Genomic DNA, 24,419 nt, shown 5'->3' with positions numbered 1-24,419 from the left:
AGCATGCTCTGGAATTTGAAATACTCCTCTGAGGTTTTCCACCCGTTCGCCACAAAACTTGGTGAACATGATCTCAAGACATTGAAGATGAAAAATTGCGAGGGGATTTTTGATATCTCGAACGGTTCGCCCATGGTGAGGCGTTGAAATTACGGCACAAAATTTGAAACAGGAAGTGCCTAATAACATCTGCGTACATTTCCTGAGTTTCATCAAACTTCATCGGTTTGTTTATTGTAATATGTTACTCGCATATATGTAACTATAAGGTGTCAAAGTTACAGCGCCACCAACTGGCAGCAGGAAGTGTGTCATTTTCAAAATTATTTTAATTCAGCGTCTTATTTTTACTCGATTTGCTTCAAACTTCATCAGAATAATGACAAAATACAGCTGATGTAAATCTGTTGTGGGTATACTGATATCTAATATAGTGTTGCCATGGCAACGTGTCAAACTTGAATATTCTGTTATGGTGATTTTGAGGCAGACAACAAGCTCAGATTTACATTAAACTCAGAACACATATCCGTATTAATGATATCTAGACAATGGCATAAGCTTTTAAAAGGACGTGATAGAGGCACTCTATAGCGCCACCTTTTGTCAAAAGTGGGGGGGTTAGTTTTAGCTACAGACACCAAACTTGGTACATAAATTGTTCTTATCAAGACGGACAATTTTCTAATTCACAGTCATAAGCTACGACCAACAGGAAGTCAGCTATTTTGATTTGAATATGTATTTTTGGCAAATTCGGCTGTGAATTAATGCATACTCCTCACAGGGGAAGTGCACTATACACACCAAACTTTGTCTACATGTTGAAAAAACATTGAGGAACTTAAATTGCGAATGGATTTTGGATAGCTTGAACGGTTTTGCCGTGGTGATTTTTTGAAATAACAGTAAAAAGGGAAACATTAATTGTCTGGTATTTTTAAATTGCAGCTTCCAAACATTTCAAAACCATTTTTCATTTAGAGAACATGCGATTCTGAGGAAATATGCATAGTTTCACAACTTTACAACACTGTAAGATTAAAATAAAATTATAAAACTGTCAGACATCTGATCTCACTCTCTGGCATTGTCTCTGTGTGAGGGAAAGGGGGGGGGGGGGGTGCTTGAGGACCTGCCTGACAGAGAGAGAGAGAGATAGGGAGAGAGAGAGAGAGTTAACATCTCTTTAATCACCAGAAAAAAAAAACTGTAATTGTGTGTTGTTGATTTTTTTCATCATTACAGCTTAAGAAATCTCTCTATCATTTTCTATCATTTTTAGGGACGAAAAAAACCTAGTACAATTTGTAATCTTGCTGATTTAACAGTAAAACAGTTCAGCTCACAGATAAAGACTAAGCTGTAATGCAGGCAAACATATTTTACAAATGCTTATAGATCAATAAAATTGTTAAAAATGCTTTTTCACAAAGTACATAATAATAAGGCACGTTGATATTCTGATGACATTTTTTTCCAAGTACATTTTACCAATTTCAAATCACATCAATCTTAATAAATACTATAGATCTGGTATTTCATGATTTATGAATGATATATATAATTGTCCTCGAAGGCTGGAAGTGAAATACTCATATTCAGGAGTGCTGAATTTTTAGGCATGTCTTCTTGTCATGCATTGGTCATTGAGCTCATTGTAGCGATGCTTCAGGTGTTGAAATAGATTTGTTATAGATTATACAGGTTCACTGTTTGAAGAGTGTATACAGTATGTGTATGTGGTGCAGACGCAGTAGCGAGAGCATGTTATTGTTACGCAAAAACACATTGAAATAATGTGCGAGCATGAATCTCTCCGCTTGCATGCACATTTCCTTTACTTTGACAAAAAACGCGTCCTCTGATACATGCTGCTTTTGCTCGGAGAGCGTGCGCGCACTTAAAACTCGTTTCCTCTGCTCAAACTGTGTCCTGTGCACTCACAACTCTCTCTATGCTCATGCGCTAGATATTCATTCTTTTCACACCTTTCTACTTCTAACCTTTTCTGTTCACATCTTTTACCATGTGCAGTGTGAATGCTCTGATCCATTAACATGGGCTCTGAAAAAAATATGCATTACAGATAGAGCTTGTGAACCTGGCCTTGCATAGGTATATGCACAGTCTGTCCTGTTCTCCTGCTCCATTTAGGAACGCTTCATTCGGACTGGTTCAGATAGCAACACCAAACTTGCAGTGTGTAATACCTATCATGGCCACCACCAGATGGAGCTATAGGATTACTTTTAAATAATTGTTTTAGAAACGTCTATAAAGCATTTAAATCATTTATAAAAATCTTTCAAAGTAAAACAATATGTTTTTTTAAAAGCTAATGAATTTTACTGGTAATATAGTTTTATATAATAATTTCAGAAATGTTTATAGATCAATAAAAGTATTTTTAAAAATGGTTATAGATCATGAAAAGTGCGAATAAGCTCTCTTTGGTTTACATAAGTTAATGCATTAACTAACATGAACTAACAATGAACAATCTATTTTTCAGATAATTTATTAATCTTTTTTATGTTAGTTATTCCTATCATTAAAAATATTATTATTTATGTTTTTTCACAGTACATAAACTAATTTTAAAATAAAAATGTAATAAAAAAAATATTATTAATAATGTATTAAAATATTTTAACTAAGCTTTAATTAACATTTATATAAACACTTATATTGAAAGAGACTGAAATTGAAGTAATTTTTACTTTTAAAAACCACTTGTAAGACACAGTTAACAAATGCAGTGAGCAGATGAAAGGACAGAACAACAAAGATATATAGTGCCCCCTATTGGCAACAGGAAGTGTCATATTTTACACTGCGACAAACTACTCCTAGAAATTTTTTGACATTAATGTCTTTTTCGTGGTCAGTCTATCTTGAGTTTTTGTTAAGGGTCGTGTCCATGGCGCCATGACAAAATTGATGTCTCGCCATAGGAAGAGAAGTTGTTGTAACTCAGGCATAAAATATTCGATCTTCCCCAAACTTCAAATGTTTGATAAGAGTCTTGGCCTGAACACATCTGAAGGAAAATATTCCATTATAATGATAGCGCCACCTGCTGGCAAAAAGAAGATTGGCACATATAAATGACTTTGACATATTCCACTTATATTTACGACTTTAAATGCATATTTCTCGCCGTTCGCTTTTTTTACTAAAGCCGCTTGCTGGCGGTGAGCCCGGGTGCGAGGGCCCGATCATCGCTGCTTGCAGCTTTAATTCTTGTTATTATTATTAGGGCTCAAGCCCGAAGGGGCGAAGAGCCCTATTGTTCTTCTAAGGATTATTTAGGGCTCAAGCCCGAAGGGGCGAAGAGCCCTATTGTTCTTCTAAGGATTATTCTTGTTATTATTATTTTTATTTTTTATTAAACCTTCCGGGGTGTTTTGGGGGCCTTAACATGCTCAAAAACTCTTGAAAATTGGCACACACATTGGAATCTGCGGCCATCAGGACGCCGCAGAGGCTGGGACCCGGGCGTGGCACAGGGGCTCTACAGCGCCCCCTGGAAGACAGTCAGAATTCTTGAACCATAGCTCACACACACTTGCATGTATTTATATCAAACTCGGTACACTTATAGATCTCATTGAGCCGAACAACTTTCACACTTTATGTCATAGGCTCCGCCCAACAGGAAGTCAGCTATTCAGGGCTGTTTAAAAAAAGCATGCTCTGGAATTTGAAATACTCCTCTGAGGTTTTCAACCCGTTCGCCACGAAACTCGGTGAACATGATCTCAAGACATTGAGGATGAAAAATTGCGAGGGGATTTTTGATATCTCGAACGATTTGCCCGTGGCGAGGCATGGAACTTATGGCGAGAAATGAGAAACAGGAAATGTCTAATAACATCCACATACATTTCCTGAATTTGATCAAACTTCATGGGTTTGTTCGTTGTATGATACCGATTGTATATATGTGGCTATTAAGAGTCAACGTTATAGCGCCACCAACTGGCAGCAGGAAGTGTGTCATTTTCCAAATGCTTTGAATTCAGCATCTTATTTTTACTCGATTTACTTAAAACTTCATCAGAATAATGACAAAACACGGCCGATGTAAATCTGTTGTGGGGATATTGATATCTGATATAGTGTTGCCATGGCAACGTGTCAAACTTGAATGTTCTGTTATGGTGAGTTTGAGGCAGACAACAAGCTCAGATTTACATGAAACTCAAAACACATATCAGTATTAGTGATAGCTAGACAATGGCAAAAGCTTTTAAAAGGGCGTGAAGGAGGCACTCTATAGCGCCACCTTTTGTCAAAAGTGGGGGGGTTAATTTTAGCTACAGACACCAAACTTGGTACATAAATTGTTCTTTTCAAGACGGACAACTTTCTAATTCACAGTCATCAGCTACGATCAACAGGAAGTCGGCTATTTTGATTTGAATGTGTATTTTTGAGATTTTACAGTTGTGAATTAATGAATACTCCTCACAGGGGAAGTACACTATACACACCAAACGTTGTCTACATGAAGAAAAAACATCGAGGAACTTAAATTGCGAACACATTTTGGTTAGCTTGAACGGTTTTGTCGTGGTGATTTTTTGAAATGACAGTAAAAAGTGAAACATTAATCGTCTTGTATTTTTAAATTGCAGCTTCCAAACCTTTAAAAAACATTTTTAATTTAGAAAACCAGTGATTCTGAGGAAATATGCATAGTTTCATGACTTTACAGCACTGTATGATTAAAAGAAAATTAAAAAACTGTCAGACATCTGATCTCACTCTGTCACTCTGTGTGCTGACTCTGTGTGTGTGTGTGTGAGTGTGAGTGGGGGAGGGGTGTGAGCTGAGTGGCAGACAGACAGAGAGAGAGAGAGAGAGAGAGAGACTTAAACATCTCTTTAATCACCAGAAAAAAAACTGTATTTTAAATAGTTATTTTTTTTTTGTTGTTGCTAATTGTGCTGTTATCATTACATCTTAAGAAATATCTTAGGCCTTATCCTTTTCTGACAGTTTCAGTGATTAAAAAAAATCCTAAAAAACCTTATTTGTGCTGCAAATAATAATTTCAAACTCATTTGATACTGACCTCTGTCACCCTGTGACATGACATTTATTTGAATTTACATAATCTCAAGGATGTAACAGTAAAACTGTTCAGCTCACAGATGAAGACTAAGCTTTAATGCAAGCAGAACTATTTCACAAATGCTTATAGGTTAATGAAATCATAACAAAACACTTTTAAATTATTTAAGGATTTGGTAACACTTTAAAATAATGTCTCAATTGTTAACATTAGTAAATGCATTGGTAACACTTCATAATAGCTGCAATTCTTAGCTAAGCATTAGTAAATAGTCAGTTCATGCTTTATATAGCCTTCTCCCAAAATTAATATTTTAGTAAGCATTTTATAAATACAGCTATAATTAAATTGTTCATGGTTTATATGCACATTTATTTTGAGGAGATTAAAGGCTGTAATCTCCCTAAAAAAAATGTAAAATAAAAAATAAAATAAATAAAATAAACAAACACAGAACTCATAAATATTTATTTCAAGATGCAATAAAAGAAAACTGTACACTTGAATTTATATATATATATATATATATATATATATATATATATATATATATATATATATATATATACACACACACACACAATTGCATAAGTTTATATTTAAAAATGTTTAGCAAGTGTACAGCTAATAATAATAATAATGCATTTTATTTAGTTTTAGCTACAGACACCAAACTCGGTACTTAAATTGTTCTTATCAAGATGGACAACTTTCTAATTCACAGTCATAAGCTACGATCAACAGGAAGTCAGCTATTTTGATTTGAATGTGTATTTTTGAGATTTTACAGTTGTGAATTAATGCATACTCCTCACATGGGAAGTACACTATACACACCAAACTTTGACTACATGAAGAAACAACATCGAGGAACTTAAATTGCGAACGGATTTTGGTTAGCTTGAACGGTTTTGACGTGGTGATTTTTTGAAATGACAGTAAGAAGGGAAACATTAATTGTATTGTATGTCTAAATTGCAGCTTCCAAACACTTCAAGGCATGTTTTCATACAGAGATCAAATCATTATGAGGAAATATGCATAGTTTCATGACTTTACAACATTGTATGGATAAAAGAAAAGAAAAAACTGTCAGACTTCTCAACTGACATGATCTCACTCTGGCCACTCCGTCTGTGTGAGGAAAGGGAGGGGGAGAGGGAGGGGGAGTGTGAGTGTGAGGGGGTTGGTGACTGTGAATCTTTGGTGACTGACAGTGTGTGTGGATTGTAGGGAGGGGCTGTCTGGCAGAGAGAGAGAGAGAGAGAGACCTAATCATTCCTTTAATAATCAGGAAAAAAAATCTATATTTTAAATTGTTATTGTTTTTGTTGTTGCTAATGGTGGTGTTTTTTTTCCTTTCATTACAGGTTAAGAAATCTCTTAGGCCTTATCCTTTTCTGACAGTTTTTGGGATTTAAAAACATCCTAAGAAGCCTTATTTGTGCTGCAAATTATAATTTCAAACTCATTTGATACTGACCTATGACAACCTGTGACGTGACATGACATTTATTAATCTCATGGATGTAACAGTGAAACTCTTCAACTGACAGATTAAGCTGCAATGCAAGCAAAACTATTTCACAAATGCTTATAGGTCATTAAAATCATTACAAAACACTAATAAATTATTAAAGGGTTTGGTAACACTGTATAATAATGTCTAATTTGTTAACATTAGTAAATGCACTGGTAACACTTTATAATAACTGCACTCATTAGCTAAGCATTAGTAAATAGTTCATGATTATAAAGCCTTTTCCCTTAATAATAGTCATTATTAAGCAGGGATACATCTCTAATTACATTGTTCTTGGTTTAAAAGCACATATATTACAAAGGAGATTAAAGTTTCAGTTGTCTTATAAAATAAATCAATAAACACAACCCAGTTTGATTCAGAATTCAGAAATATTTATTTCAAGATGCAATAAAAGGAAACTGTACACTTGAAAAGGTTTTGAGCGATTCTTGAAGGACTAGCATCACCTTCACTTGTACGATGGTTTGAGGAATATATCTTCCAGATAGTACCGCCGCTCCCTATATGCAGAGTATGCAGTCTTCGTAGAGCACCAACTCCCAGAGGGGGCACCAGTTGCTCAAAAAAAACAAAACAAATATGCGCCATTCTCCCATCCGCGTTCGCGACCACTCAATAGCATTTGAGAAGAAAGACTTGTAGTCACAAAACAATTGTAATGTGTTCATATAGGTGTCAGCTACAATGCACACCTTATACATTTTTATACATTTTAAAATAAAGTGTTACTAAAGTTATATATATTGTTCTGTGTATGTGATTTCAAAGTCTAGATTGGTCGGATTAACCCTTTAACTGCCACATCCCTTAAAACTTGATTGTCAGAGGGTTACTGTAAATGCTTATGCCCGCTGGGCACAGTTTTCCCGATGCCACCAGGGTGGCGTTGCACTGATGGCTTGAGCCCGACATCGCTGCTTGCAGCTATATTCTTGTTATTATTATTTTTATTTTTTATTAAACCTTCCGGGGTGTTTTGGGGGCCTTAACATGCTCAAAAACTCTTGAAAATTGGCACACACATTGGAATCTGCGGCCATCAGGACGCCGCAGAGGCTGGGACCTGGGCGTGGCACAGGGGCTCTACAGCGCCCCCTGGAAGACAGTCAGAATTCTTGAACCATAGCTCACACACACTTGCATGTATTTATATCAAACTCGGTACACTTATAGATCTCATTGAGCCAAACAACTTTCACACTTTATGTCATAGGCTCCGCCCAACAGGAAGTCAGCTATTCAGGGCTGTTTAAAAAAAGCATGCTCTGGAATTTGAAATACTCCTCTGAGGTTTTCAACCCGTTCGCCACGAAACTCGGTGAACATGATCTCAAGACATTGAGGATGAAAAATTGCGAGGGGATTTTTGATATCTCGAACGGTTTGCCCGTGGCGAGGCATGGAACTTATGGCGAGAAATGAGAAACAGGAAATGTCTAATAACATCCACATACATTTCCTGAATTTGATCAAACTTCATGGGTTTGTTCGTTGTATGATACCGATTGTATATATGTGGCTATTAAGAGTCAACGTTATAGCGCCACCAACTGGCAGCAGGAAGTGAGTCATTTTCCAAATGCTTTGAATTCAGCATCTTATTTTTACTCGATTTACTTAAAACTTCATCAGAATAATGACAAAACACGGCCGATGTAAATCTGTTGTGGGGATATTGATATCTGATATAGTGTTGCCATGGCAACGTGTCAAACTTGAATGTTCTGTTATGGTGAGTTTGAGGCAGACAACAAGCTCAGATTTACATGAAACTCAAAACACATATCAGTATTCTTGATAGCTAGACAATGGCAAAAGCTTTTAAAAGGGCGTGAAGGAGGCACTCTATAGCGCCACCTTTTGTCAAAAGTGGGGGGGTTAGTTTCAGCTACAGACACCAAACTTGGTACATAAATTGTTCTTTTCAAGACGGACAACATTCTAATTCACAGTCATCAGCTACGATCAACAGGAAGTCGGCTATTTTGATTTGAATGTGTATTTTTGAGATTTAACAGTTGTGAATTAATGAATACTCCTCACAGGGGAAGTACACTATACACACCAAACGTTGTCTACATGAAGAAAAAACATCGAGGAACTTAAATTGCGAACAGATTTTGGTTAGCTTGAACGGTTTTGTCGTGGTGATTTTTTGAAATGACAGTAAAAAGTGAAACATTAATCGTCTTGTATTTTTAAATTGCAGCTTCCAAACCTTTAAAAAACATTTTTAATTTAGAAAACCAGTGATTCTGAGGAAATATGCATAGTTTCATGACTTTACAGCACTGTATGATTAAAAGAAAATTAAAAAACTGTCAGACATCTGATCTCACTCTGTCACTCTGTGTGCTGACTCTGTGTGTGTGTGTGAGTGTGAGTGGGGGAGGGGTGTGAGCTGAGTGGCAGACAGACAGAGAGAGAGAGAGAGAGAGAGAGAGAGAGAGACTTAAACATCTCTTTAATCACCAGAAAAAAAACTGTATTTTAAATAGTTATTTTTTTGTTGTTGTTGCTAATTGTGCTGTTATCATTACATCTTAAGAAATATCTTAGGCCTTATCCTTTTCTGACAGTTTCAGGGATTAAAAAAAATCCTAAAAAACCTTATTTGTGCTGCAAATAATAATTTCAAACTCATTTGATACTGACCTCTGTCACCCTGTGACATGACATTTATTTGAATTTACATAATCTCAAGGATGTAACAGTAAAACTGTTCAGCTCACAGATGAAGACTAAGCTTTAATGCAAGCAGAACTATTTCACAAATGCTTATAGGTTAATGAAATCATAACAAAACACTTTTAAATTATTTAAGGATTTGGTAACACTTTAAAATAATGTCTCAATTGTTAACATTAGTAAATGCATTGGTAACACTTCATAATAGCTGCAATTCTTAGCTAAGCATTAGTAAATAGTCAGTTCATGCTTTATATAGCCTTCTCCCAAAATTAATATTTTAGTAAGCATTTTATAAATACAGCTATAATTAAATTGTTCATGGTTTATATGCACATTTATTTTGAGGAGATTAAAGGCTGTAATCTCCCTAAAAAAAATGTAAAATAAAAAATAAAATAAATAAAATAAACATAAACACAGAACTCATAAATATTTATTTCAAGATGCAATAAAAGAAAACTGTACACTTGAATTTATATATATATATATATATATATATATATATATATATATACACACACAATTGCATAAGTTTATATTTAAAAATGTTTAGCAAGTGTACAGCTAATAATAATAATAATGCATTTTATTTAGTTTTAGCTACAGACACCAAACTCGGTACTTAAATTGTTCTTATCAAGACGGACAACTTTCTAATTCACAGTCATAAGCTACGATCAACAGGAAGTCAGCTATTTTGATTTGAATGTGTATTTTTGAGATTTTACAGTTGTGAATTAATGCATACTCCTCACATGGGAAGTACACTATACACACCAAACTTTGACTACATGAAGAAACAACATCGAGGAACTTAAATTGCGAACGGATTTTGGTTAGCTTGAACGGTTTTGACGTGGTGATTTTTTGAAATGACAGTAAGAAGGGAAACATTAATTGTATTGTATGTCTAAATTGCAGCTTCCAAACACTTCAAGGCATGTTTTCATACAGAGATCAAATCATTATGAGGAAATATGCATAGTTTCATGACTTTACAACACTGTATGGATAAAAGAAAAGAAAAAACTGTCAGACTTCTCAACTGACATGATCTCACTCTGGCCACTCCGTCTGTGTGAGGAAAGGGAGGGGGAGAGGGAGGGGGAGTGTGAGTGTGAGGGGGTTGGTGACTGTGAATCTTTGGTGACTGACAGTGTGTGTGGATTGTAGGGAGGGGCTGTCTGGCAGAGAGAGAGAGAGAGAGAGAGAGAGAGAGAGACCTAATCATTCCTTTAATAATCAGGAAAAAAAATCTATATTTTAAATTGTTATTGTTTTTGTTGTTGCTAATGGTGGTGTTTTTTTCCTTTCATTACAGGTTAAGAAATCTCTTAGGCCTTATCCTTTTCTGACAGTTTTTGGGATTTAAAAACATCCTAAGAAGCCTTATTTGTGCTGCAAATTATAATTTCAAACTCATTTGATACTGACCTATGACAACCAGTGACATGACATGACATTTATTAATCTCATGGATGTAACAGTAAAACTCTTCAACTGACAGATTAAGCTGCAATGCAAGCAAAACTATTTCACAAACGCTTATAGGTCATTAAAATCATTACAAAACACTAATAAATTATTAAAGGGTTTGGTAACACTGTATAATAATGTCTAATTTGTTAACATTAGTAAATGCATTGGTAACACTTTATAATAACTGCACTCATTAGCTAAGCATTAGTAAATAGTTCATGATTATAAAGCCTTTTCCCTTAATAATAGTCATTATTAAGCAGGAATACATCTCTAATTACATTGTTCTTGGTTTAAAAGCACATATATTACAAAGGAGATTAAAGTTTCAGTTGTCTTATAAAATAAATCAATAAACACAACCCAGTTTGATTCAGAATTCAGAAATATTTATTTCAAGATGCAATAAAAGGAAACTGTACACTTGAAAAGGTTTTGAGCGATTCTTGAAGGACTAGCATCACCTTCACTTGTACGATGGTTTGAGGAATATATCTTCCAGATAGTACCGCCGCTCCCTATATGCAGAGTATGCAGTCTTCGTAGAGCACCAACTCCCAGAGGGGGCACCAGTTGCTCAAAAAAAACAAAACAAATATGCGCCATTCTCCCATCCGCGTTCGCGACCACTCAATAGCATTTGAGAAGAAAGACTTGTAGTCACAAAACAATTGTAATGTGTTCATATAGGTGTCAGCTACAATGCACACCTTATACATTTTTTATACATTTTAAAATAAAGTGTTACTAAAGTTATATATATTGTTCTGTGTATGTGATTTCAAAGTCTAGATTGGTCGGATTAACCCTTTAACTGCCACATCCCTTAAAACTTGATTGTCAGAGGGTTACTGTAAATGCTTATGCCCGCTGGGCACAGTTTTCCCGATGCCACCAGGGTGGCGTTGCACTGATGGCTTGAGCCCGACATCGCTGCTTGCAGCTATATTTATTATTATTTTTATTTTTTATTAAACCTTCCGGGGGTTTTTGGGGGCCTTAACATGCTCAAAAACTCTTGAAAATTGGCACACACATTGGAATCTGCGGCCATCAGGACGCCGCAGAGGCTGGGACCCGGGCGTGGCACAGGGGCTCTACAGCGCCCCCTGGAACACAGTCAGAAATCTTGAACCATAGCTCACACACACTTGCATGTATTTATATGAAACTCAGTAGACTTATAGATCTCATTGAGCTGAACAACTTTCACACTTTATGTCATAGGCTCCGCCCAACAGGAAATCAGCTATTCAGGGCTGTTTAAAAAAAGCATGCTCTGGAATTTGAAATACTCCTCTGAGGTTTCAACCCGTTCGCCACGAAACTCGGTGAACATGATCTCAAGACATTGAGGATGAAAAATTGCGAGGGGATTTTTGATATCTCGAACGGTTTGCCCGTGGCGAGGCGTGGAACTTATGGCGAGAAATGAGAAATAGGAAATGTCTAATAACATCCACATACATTTCCTGAATTTGATCAAACTTCATGGGTTTGTTCGTTGTATGATACCGATTGTATATATGTGACTATTAAGAGTCAACGTTATAGCGCCACCAACTGGCAGCAGGAAGTGTGTCATTTTCCAAATGCTTTGAATTCAGCATCTTATTTTTACTCGATTTGCTTAAAACTTCATCAGAATAATGACAAAACACGGCCGATGAAAATCTGTTGTGGGGATATTGATATCTGATATAGTGTTGCCATGGCAACGTGTCAAACTTGAATATTCTGTTATGGTGATTTTGAGGCAGATAACAACCTCAGATTTACATGAAACTCAAAACACATATCAGTATTAGTGATAGCTAGACAATGGCAAAAGCTTTTAAAAGGGCGTGAATGAGGCACTCTATAGCGCCACCTTTTGTCAAAAGTGGGGGGGTTAGTTTTAGCTACAGACACCAAACTTGGTACATAAATTGTTCTTATCAAGACGGACAACTTTCTAATTCACAGTTATCAGCTACGACCAACAGGAAGTCGGCTATTTTGATTTTAATGTGTATTTTTTGAGATTTTACAGTTGTGAATTAATGAATACTCCTCACAGGGGAAGTACACTATACACACCAAACTTTGTCTACATGAAGAAAAAACATCGAGGAACTTAAATTGCGAACAGATTTTGGTTAGCTTGAACGGTTTTGTCGTGGTGATTTTTTGAAATGACAGTAAAAAAGGGAAACATTAATTGTCTTGTATTTTTAAATTGCAGCTTCCAAACACTTCAAAGCATTTTTTCATACAGATATCAAATAATTCTGAGGAAATATGCATAGTTTCACGACTTTACAACACTGTATGGGTAAAAGAAAATGTGAAAACTGTCAGACTTCTCAACTGACATGATCTCACTCTGGCCACTCCGTCTGTGTGAGGAAAGGGAGGGGGAGAGGGAGGGGGAGTGTGAGGGGGTTGGTGACTTTGAATTTTTGGTGACTGACAGTGTGTGTGGACTGTAGGGAGGGGCTGTCTGGCAGAGAGAGAGAGAGAGAGAGAGAGAGACCTTATCATCCCTTTAATAATCAGGAAAAAAATATCTGTATTTTAAATTGTTATTGTTTTTGTTGTTGCTAATGGTGGCGTTTTTTTCCTTTCATTACAGGTTAAGAAATCTCTTAGGCCTTATCCTTTTCTGGCAGTTTTAGGGATTTAAAAACATCCTAAGAATCCTTATTTATGCTGCAAATAATAATTTAAAACTCATTTGATACTGACCTATGACAAACTGTGACGTGACATGACATTTATTAATCTCATGGATGTAACAGTAAAACTCTTAAACTGACAGATAAAGCTGCAATGCAAGCAAAACTATTTCACAAATGCTTATAGGTTATTAAAATCATTACAAAACACTAATAAATTATTTAAGGATTTGGTAACACTGTAAAATAATGTCTAATTTGTTAACATTAGTAAATGCATTGGTAACACTTTATAATAATGGCACTCATTAGCTAAGCATTAGTAAATAGTTCATGATTATAAAGCCTTTTCGCTTAATAATAGTCATTATAAAGCAGTAATACATCTATAAATAAATTGTTCTTGGTTTAAAAGCACATATATTACAAAGGAGATTAAAGTCTCAGTTGTCTCATAAAATAAATAAATAAATAAACACAACCCAGTTTGATTCAGAATTCAGAAATATTTATTTCAAGATGCAATAAAAGGAAACTGTACACTTAAATAGCTTTTGAGCGATTCTTGAAGGACTAGCATCACCACTTCTTGTACGATGGTTTGAGGAATATATCTTCCAGATAGTACCGCCGCTCCCTATATGCAGAGTATGCAGTATTCGCAGGGCACCAAATCCCAGAAGGGGCACCATCCCAGTTGCTCAAAAAAAAAAAGAAAAAAAAGAAAAAAAACATGCGCCATTCTCCCATCCGCGCTCGTGACAGATCACACCACATGTTTGCGGCTGAATGTTCGTAATTGATGGATGGACATCTATGCCTGGGTATAGGACATCAGCAATCCGGCACAGAGAAAAGAAAACTAAAGAAAGAAAAAAAAAAACAGGCATAAAGCTGTCTTGACATTGGACATTCGAGAGTCTCAAATTTAGGGACGGTCTCTAAAGTTACATGTGATATTGTTATACACTTTTCTAACGTCAGTAGCATTTGAAGAGAATGACTTACAAAAACAACTGTAATTGTTCATCTAGGTGACAGCTATAATGCACAATTAATTTGAATGTTTGATATTTATTACAACAAACTGTAAGTCATATGTAAATTATGCTACTATTTCACATGGGCTCAAATGCAAATTTGAAGCTCAATAGCATTTGAGAAGAAAGACTTGCAGTCACAAAACAATTGTAATGTGTTCATATAGGTGATGGCTATAATGCACACCTTATAAATTTTTTATAAATATAAAAATAATGTGTTACTAAAGTTATATATATTGTTCTGTGTATGTGATTTCAAAGTCTAGATTGGTCGGATTAACCCTTTAACTGCCGCATCCCTTAAAATTGTATTGTCAGAGGGTTACTGTAAATGCTTATGCCCGCTGGGCACAGTTTTCCTGATGCCACCGGGGTAGCGTTGCATTGATGGCTTGAGCCCGACATCGCTGCTTGCAGCTATATTTTATAGTTAAAGTCTTACAAGTTTTTAAAGGCCTTAATATGAAGCTTGTCACATGTTAAGAACAAATTGGATTAAGCGCTTTCCCCGCAGCAGCTCAGTCTGTGTCCTCCACTATATTTTCAGATGCGCTCGTATTAAACTACTGTATATCAATTTGAATGGTAGTGCCTCATATTGAATCGCAGAAAATATCAATATATCGTACAAACTTGATATACCACACAGCCCTATTAAATAGTCATTAGCAATGCATGTAATTCCATGTCTGCTACCAGGTGTGGCCGACCCGCTCAAAACTGCAGTTTCAATCCCCTTTTTCTTGACAACAAATGCATTTATTATGATGCGTATTTCTTTGCATTAAAGTCAAATGGTATACTTTTCAGTTGGGTTTTTCAATTTGGCCTCAGCACCAGTCGTGACTCAAACGAGTGTGGAAAACTGGTCGCTTCATCATAAATAAGCGCACAAGAAGCTGTGAGCATACAACGTAGTTCTGTCATAAGTTAAGTCATGAAATTATCAAAAAGCAGATTAAAGCTGCAAACTGTGCATGCATGCATGTATATATGCATCACATTTTAGAACATCTCTCAAATGCATGTACTAAAATATATTCTGCAATTCCAGATCACCATATAAGGCACAAGCTGATATTTATTTTGTAATTTAATGTAAATGTAAGCACAATGCATACTAGAAAATATGCAATTTTTTTTCATTAATGTGGAAAGTACAAACGAAAATCAGACCAATAAAAACATTAGAAAATTAAACCACTTAAATGATTTTAGACCAGTTGCGCTCACATAAATTGTAATTAAAACCCTTGAAAAACTGGTAAGGGAAGAAATTGAACATACACTTGACCCTATGCAATTTGCTTATAGGCCACATAGAGGAGAAAAGGACACTACAGTTACAGGGTTGAATTCACTTGCTAAACACTTGGTAATAAGTTGATTTTTCATCTTCTTTTGACACAATCGAATCCCATGTTCTAATTAATATGCTTATAGAACAGTTTACATTGAGTAACAATATCGTTAAAAATTACTAAAGAATATTATCTGTATTTTTTGTACATGCTATGCAAAAAAAAATGTACTTGAATTTTCCATTTTGCTAACTTATTGTAGCAATAAAATCAAATTGTTAATTTTAATGGGACAGTTCATCCAATTTTAAAATTGTCTTTCCAAATCCATCTGAATCAAGTGGTTTAATACAAGTCTTCTGTCACTCACTTTATAAGATAATCAGATATAATTTATTCTTTTGATTCACATACAAATTATAGATTGGATGACTGATCAATGCGCACACATAGAGCACATGAAGTACATCCACAAAAGCTAAGACATGCTTGCTTGATGCACAAAAACCAACCTCATGTGGTTCTGTATCTGGATTTTCAATTAATTGACAAAAATAAGAATGAACAAAAGTCTTATGGGTTTGGAAGACAATGACATATTCACTCTTTATTTGGGGCTGATTATCCCTTTAATGACAACAAATTTCTTAGAGTTGACATCTATTTAGTCAAGCAGCTCGCTATGTTTTGATCCAATGTTATAGTGTACTAAAAATGATTTTAACAAATAATTTTCTTCATACCCATAGGTGTTGAAATTTCCTCTTCATGCCGTGATGGAGGTGAAAGAAGTGTTGATTGACTGGGCGTCACGTGCTGGCATGCAGTGGATTAACGCTCTCATACCTACTCATCACATCAATGCCCTCATCTTCTTCTTCATCATCTCCAACCTAACCCTGGAGTTCTTTGTCCTTGTCATTCCCCTCATTATATTCTACCTCTCCTTCGTGTCAATGGTAATCTGCACACTCAGAGTCTTCCAGAACACCAAGGCATGGGAGAACTTTCGAGCGCTGACGGCCATGTTGTCTCAATTTGAGCCGGGGATCGACCTTAAGCAGGCCGAGTCAAACTTCACATGGAACCATCTTGAGCCATATCTCTACTTCCTCCTTTCTGCGCTTTTTGTCATCTTTTCATTTCCCGTGGCAGACAAATCCTGGTTACCATGTTCAGAACTGGCTACGGTTGCAGTCTTTTTCACTGTAAGCAGCTACTTAAGCCTGCGACCAACAGCGCAGCAGCATGCCAAATATGCTCTGCTTTCCCAGGTTGCCTCCGCCATTTCTGTATTCATGAATCAGATGCTGGGGGGCTGGGTGGGTCGGATAGTTGGTGGTGCTTGGTTCAGTATGCGCCTTAGTGATCAGTTGATACTGCATGTGGGTGTACCTTGTGTTCTGTATCTATACCTCCTCTACCTGTGTTCGCGTATGGCCACAGAAGGTGGTGCACGGGGCACCTACTGTGTGCTGCTGCCCTACCTGGTGTGCTTCATCTGGTGTGAACTGTCCTTCACGCTGTTGCAAGAGTCCACTGCATTGGGGCTTGTGCGCACAGCTGTGGGCTATCTCCTTTTCTTCTTTGCTTTGCCTGTGTTAACGCTGGCTTTAGCAGCCGCAATGCTGGTGCAGCTAGTGCAGTGGTTCCTTGCCCTGGAACCGGCCAAAATGGTTCTAACTGTATGTGTGTGCGTGCTGCCTGTCCTGCTGCGCTGGTGGACACGTTTTAGTGTGTCGCCCTTGGCAGTGCTGCGCTCTTTGCGGCATAGCAGTGTGGTCAAGTTGATCCTTGTGTGGATTTCAGCCCTGGTGCTCTTCAGCTGGTTCTACGTGTACCGTTCGGAGGGGATGAAGGTATACAACTCCACCCTGACTTGGCAGGAGTACAGCGACCTGTGCGGTCCTCGTGCCTGGAAGGAGCGTAACATGGCGCATGCCCAGATCCTCTGCAGCCACTTGGAGGGACACCGGGTGACGTGGGAGGGCCGGTTTAAGTACGTTCGCGTCACTGAGATTGAGAACGGCGTGCAAGCTGTCATCAACCTTCTGCCAGTCTTTATAGCAGACTGGGTTCGATGTCTATATGGTGAGGAGTATCCTGCTTGTGAAGAGACCCAGACAGGACCTGCTGAACCACTGTGTCAGCTCAAGGCCCTTGCAAAGCACAAGTGCCATGTCAAACGTTTCGACTACTACAAGTTTGAGGTAACTATGGGGATGCCACAGAAGGGGCGCAATGGGGCACAAGATTTTGATGATGCCACCAAAGACATCGTGCTGAGGGCTAGTAACGAATTTCGCCGCGTCCTCCTGGCACTCAGCTCTGGCAGCGTGGTGGAGTTCAGCACGGTACTTGAGGGTAGACTGGGCAGCAAGTGGCCAGTGTTTGAGCTCAAAGCCTTGCGCTGCAAGACATGTGCCTCACCGCTTGTACCAGTACAACAACAGGTCAAGATCGAGCAGGACTGGAGGGTTAACGCCAGAAAAGCTTTTGCGTTCGCCTTCAATTTCCTGTTCCACCCTCTGCTCTCAGCAGAGGTGGACGGTACTGTAGCTACTACAGATGTATCTGTGTGAAGCTAGATTTGGCCATTGGCATACACTGCAGTATTAGACTGAATTTCGAAGTGCAAGGAGACTATTGATATTTGATAAAGTGCTTTTGATAAAAGCGCTATTAAAATGCCAGAGTCGCTGTCATCTTGTTTTGTTCCAAGTATGGAAGTTAATGGCTTTCTGTAGCACCTACAGCAGAGGTGCCCATTTCTGTTTCTGGAGGTCCATGGTCCTGCAGAGTTTAGCTCCAGGCTGCTCTAACACAGATGCCTTGAAGAATCTTATAATCCTGAAGACCTTCATTACCCGGTTCGGTGTGTTTAATTAGAGTTGAAGCATGAAAGTGGTCCTCCAGAAACCGACTTGGACACCCCAGTGCTACACAATCCAAATAAAATACCACTACAATCCCTGAACTATTTAATTGCCCCTTTAGCCATTTTAATCAAACATTTAGGAATATGCATATCATGAAGAAATTGAAAGCCATGTCTTAATTTCCCCCAAAAAACAGTGCATCTAGACTCACTAAATTTTCTACAGTGAGAGATTACATTCATGTTTCTCATGTTTTACTGATTATAGGGCTTTTGAATGTCTGATATTATATTTCATTTAGTTGATATATTGGAAGATAATTCATTACTATTTTGGTGTGTGCATGTGTGTGCCTCTATTTTATTGTTATTATGCCTTAGACTGGTTCAAAGGTATCTTTTGAAGATTAAGGTAACTCATTTTAGGGCATATAGAACAAATTTGAAAATGATAAACGGTTTTTCTGTGAAAATACTGTACAGTACTATAGAATTTTTTCTTAGAGATGCCTAAAGATCCTTTTATTTTCTACAGGTTTGGGATTATTATTGTCATATATATATATATATATAAAGATCTATTTGAGATTTAAGTAGACATTTCAAACCTTAAACATTGCTGAAAAGATGTTTGATTGTTTGTGGCTGCATTGAAGGTACAATCTGATCAGTACATTGCACAATATTAAAACATTGTACGTAGTGACTGATTTTGTCCTGTGTGAAAGTCATCCCTTTTATCAATTTTATTATATATTTATTATATTATATTTATTGCAGTATTATAAATATGTGAATGTGCCACCATTGCATTATATAACAGTCAATAGTTAAGGGCCACTCACAATTATTATTCCTATATAAACCAAAGAGAAGCCACCCACACATGTTCGCATATCGACTACGTTATTTCCATTTACTGAATTACACTGTCTGTGTTTTCCTTTCTGTCCTGCTATGATTTCACTGGATATTCAACCTTATTTTACAGACTTGTCAGTGGGCATGTTTGACTTGGGCCAGTGAACAACCACTTAACAGTTACAACACTGAAAATATTAGCAACTGCATAACAAGCTGGTATAATGTCAGCAAACTTTGGATGTACAAACACATTCTTCAGAGAATGTAAAAAAAAAAAAAAATAGCATTATGCAGAGTAAAGAGAAGTGCAATAAGGCAGCAGAGTTTTCAGATATTTATGAACTGTACAACCATTAGATGGCAGAATAATTGTATCTACTGAAACTCTAATGCACTGGTGAAAGCCACCTCCAAAATCTGTTACCTCTGCTTGAAAAGGGGATTATGCATGACTCAACCATGCACGCTTTCAGACAGATTCCTTGCAGGATTGTTTAGAAAGTTTATTTTCATCTAGTAAATGTCAGGTATAAAATTGAATAAGTATGACAGAGATTCCAGATTCACTATGCTGTTTTCTATTGGGTTGAAATTATTTATTATTATTATTTCTGCACAAGAAAATAAGGGTGGTGCTTTTCAATAAAGTGTAAAAGAAAGCAAAAATTATTAAGTAATCCATTTTAGTTGTAATATTTTCTGTATTAACTGGGTGTAGGACATATCTGTACATGTATGTTTTATGTGTATATATTTGCTATTACTGTATTGTTCCAAATATAAAACGGTGATGTTAATCATACACCTTCAACAATAGGTGGCGCCAAATACGTGTAAAGTGAGTGTGCCCCCAGGACCAAAGTGACCCACTACTGTGTAGGGGTGTCAAACTCAGTTCCTGGAGGGCCATAGTCCTGCAGAGTTTAGATTCCCTAAGCCCTAATTAAACACACTTGATCCAAGCTAATCAATTCATATAGGGTTATTTGAAAAGTATGTGTTGAAGCAAGGTTGGAACTAAACTCTACATGGCTGTGGCCCTCCATGAACTACGTTTGACATCTGTGCACTACTGCTTATTCCGCTACTGTGTTATGCCATAACTGATGGGTTGAGAACCAAACGTTTTCGCAGGGTTTGCGGATTAGGCAATCAAAGAAAAACTACAAACATTCTATGATTTTCTGACATGAGACTTTCATTTTAAAAGACATGGGAAAGCACTTATCTTTGATCAGATAAGCTGTAGTCTTGCATTTCCAGACCTTCAGACAGACGGCAGAAGGTCTGGGAACCTTGGTCACTATGAATGACCTTGAATGGCCATATGACTGTCAGACAAAGCAACCAATTACGTTTTGTTTTGAGCCATCATGTTTCGGGGCGTGGAAATGTCCCCTCAATAACAGACCGGTGTGTAAAACTCTTGGACACATTTTTAAGATTATATGCCATGAACCTTTCATATTTCACATAGTTTTGAAAATCCATTTAGTTGATCCTGATAAGCCCTCATCATCACAGTTGTAAACATGATGGCTTTCTTCTTCCATGAGAGGGTTAGGGAATCATGGCATCTTTGATTCCATGGTGGGACGTTAAAGTACACGTCACCCGGAAATCCTGTGTAATTTAACCGATCTGATGACAATTTTTGAAACTCCTGAATTGGTACCAATTTATTATGTGATATGCATCAGACTTTCAGCCAAAGTTTCATGGCCGTGATGCCTTATGCTGAGACTATATAAGATTTTGTCAGGCTATATGTCAGTGTCATAATTCTTATGTTATTTTTTGTAAACTTACGATATAAAGTCTCTCTCATCTTTTTTTTTTTTTTTTTTTAGGGGTTGATTGTTATTTCAATAACTACAATTTCAATACAAATACCATGGTTAAACTATAGTTAGAGTAAAGCAAAACTTTTATTTTCATAATTTGTATATTTTACAATATTTAATTATATTTTAATTACAATATGTTAATTAATGTTTTACAGCAGTAATTAAGTCAAAGACAAGACAAGATTGTGTCTTATATTTAAAACAATAGATAAGATGCAGCTGTTTAAAGTATAAACTCTAGGATCTGCTGAAACTGTTCTGAAAACTTGGGTTTGTCATTCTAGACATGCATGAAGCCAGACTTTTTTCTAGACTTCCTTTTCCCGAGTTACTTGCAGAGTTATAGTGTCTGGTAGACATGTGGCTTGCTTCATTTGAAAGCCAGCGATACAGGATCAGTTTCTGATTTTCTAAGAAAAGAAAAAGCATTAAGGATACATAGAAACCAATGGCACTGGCATGTCTATATGCAATGCCAAGTAAAGGATTACCTGTTTAAACCACAAATAATATCCAAATGGATTGATTTCTTCTACAATAACCCATGTATCATACTGTGCTACTAATGTTTTTATAATGATTATATATGGTGATACTGAATCCATTATGGTATGAAATAATATATCTAAAATTAAACATGGCCAGAATGGTCTGAATGAAAAGTATAGCCTAATATTTGATCATTTTAACTTGGAGAAAAATGTGCTGAATATGCCCTAAGTACAAAACTGTTTTCATTATCCATGAAAAACATTCTGACAGTGAACCATTTCAAAGACATGTGATTGCTTTCAGTAGTTTGGTGCTATTTTACAATGTTTTACATATTAAGAATTAGGGTTAGGGTTATATATAAATGTATATATATATATAATACATTTTATTTAAAAGTCCATTCATGGCATTTCAAGGCACTTAAGGACACCATACAGTTGAGTGGTGATGATAAAATCAAGAAAACAATACAACAAACAACAGTTATTGACATAAATAGATTAAAATTGATCAGAAAAAGCTAATTTAAACAAGTGAGTTTTAAGACATGATTTAAAAGTATTCAGACAGTCACTTTCTTGTATAGATTGTGGAAGAGAATTCCAGAGATTAGGAGCAGCACAACTAAATGCTTTGTGATCTGAATTGTGTACTAAGGAATGATATTCCAGACAATATTCAAAAAAGGAATTGCCAAATTAATGCGTCTTCAATTTGGGGACATACTGTAGGACTTTTGACCGAGCAAGAATTACTTATGGACCCTAAGGCAGTTCTTACACGGTGACTAACACAGTGTCTCATTCCATCCTTTCAAGGAACCAAGGTTATTTTAAGTAACCGGAGAAGTTCCCTTATGAGTCTGTCTCTTACATTTGCAATTGTCATTTTACAGACGCTTTTATCAAAAGCGACTTACATTTGGCGAATACATAAAGTGACTCTTCTTAAAGAGGCAAACAGACACAGGAAGTGCTCATAATACCAAGTTTCAGACATTTTTCAAGTAAGTACAAGCTAGAAAGGGAAATAATAAATAAAAGAGAAATAAAAGTTTTTTTTTAAATTTATTAAGAATGAAATCAAGTAGTGTTGAAAGAGATGAGTTTTCAGCTGTTGCTGTTAAATTGTCAGGGATTCAGCATTCAGCAGGATGATTCCACCAGCCAGATATAGTGAACAAGAATGTTCTGGAAATTGATTTTGAGCCTCTCTATGATGGTACTACTAGGCGTCACTCACTCCTAGATCTCAGACTTCTGGAGGGGATGTAGATTCGTAATGGTGAAAAAGTGAGTTGAAGTACGCCAGTGCTGAGCCTGTGGTTGTACTATATGCAAGCGTCAATGTCTTGATTTATGTTGCCACAATTGGTAGCCAATGCAAGGAGATAAAGAAAGGTGTAACATGGGCTCTTTTGGGTTTGTTGAAGACCAGTCGACCAGACTCTGCTTTCTGAATTATTTGTAGAGGTCTGATTGTGCATAATGGAGGTCCAGCCAGAAGGGCTTTGAAGTAGACCAGCCGAGAAATAGGAAGGGCCTGTACAAGAATTTGAGAAAATAATTTTCTGTGAGAAAGGGCATGATTTTTCTGCAAGATTGCAATGTGGTCTTTGAAGGTCAGCGGGTCATCAAAGATTACACCAACTAAATTTGACGGTAACTGTAGATCCTTACTGGATGGTGAAATCATGCTGTACTGTAGAGTTGTGGAGTGGCAGGGAAGATGAGAAGCTCAGTCTTTGCCAGGTTGAGCTGTAGGTGATGTTTTTTTCATCCATTTTTCATCCCGTTGGATCATTTGTTTGAAATGAGAGATAGAGCTGTGTGCTAGCAGCATAGCAATAATAGGAGAAGCCATGTGCCTGTATGATGAAACCCAGTGACATAATGTATATGGAGAAGAGGAGGGGTCCATGAACTGATCCCTGTGGGACCCCAGAAACCAGTTGATGTGCTTTTGATACCTTCCCTCCCCACCCTAAAAGACCTACCAGTGAGATAAGATTCAAACCAGCGAAGTGAAATCCCACTGATGAGAGGGCAGACAGGAGGATCTGATGATTGACAGTGTCAAAAGCAGCAGATAGGTCCAGCAGAATAAAAACTGATATTCTGAAATCAGCTTTTGCAATCTGCAAGTCTTCCTTGACTGGTAGTATTGCAGTTTCAGTTGAATGGCCACTCCTAAAATCTGACTGGTTAGTGTCTAGTTTGTTGTTCTGTGAAAGAAACTATTGCCTGATTGAAAACAACTACTTTGAGATTTATTTGCTATGAATGGAAGGAGAGAGACAGCTATCTATAAGTGAAGTGATTAATGTACATTCTTTGAGCAGTGGGGTTACCCGAGCCTGCTTGAATGCAGTGGGGAATGTGTTGATGATGTGTGTGAGTGCTTGTAAAAGTGTGGGGGAGATTGTTTTGAGAAGGTATGAGGGGATTGGGTCTAGAGGGCATGTTGTAGGATGGCTGGAGAAGAGAAGTTTTGATACAGATACAGTGAGTGGACAGAAGGAGAAGATGTGAGTTT

General features: G+C 36.9%; 1 protein-coding gene across 2 annotated transcripts in view; it reads left to right on the top strand.

The window, feature by feature from the left end:
• Positions 1-21,374, top strand: part of wfs1b (Wolfram syndrome 1b (wolframin)) — a 44,900-nt gene extending 23,526 nt beyond the window's left edge. For both annotated transcript variants that reach the window (XM_052573760.1, XM_052573759.1), the window contains exon 8: positions 16,550-21,374. In XM_052573760.1, the coding sequence (XP_052429720.1) occupies positions 16,550-18,382 (1,833 nt within the window). In that variant the 3' untranslated portion in view covers positions 18,383-21,374. The remainder of the gene's footprint in view (positions 1-16,549) is intronic.
• The last annotated feature ends 3,045 nt before the right edge of the window (positions 21,375-24,419 follow it).

The sequence above is a fragment of the Carassius gibelio genome, chromosome B14 (genome assembly GCF_023724105.1).
Source record: "Carassius gibelio isolate Cgi1373 ecotype wild population from Czech Republic chromosome B14, carGib1.2-hapl.c, whole genome shotgun sequence".
In the NCBI taxonomy this organism is placed as follows: domain Eukaryota; kingdom Metazoa; phylum Chordata; class Actinopteri; order Cypriniformes; family Cyprinidae; genus Carassius; species Carassius gibelio.
Note: the sequence above shows the minus strand (reverse complement) of the source record. Positions and strands in the feature narration are given on the sequence as shown.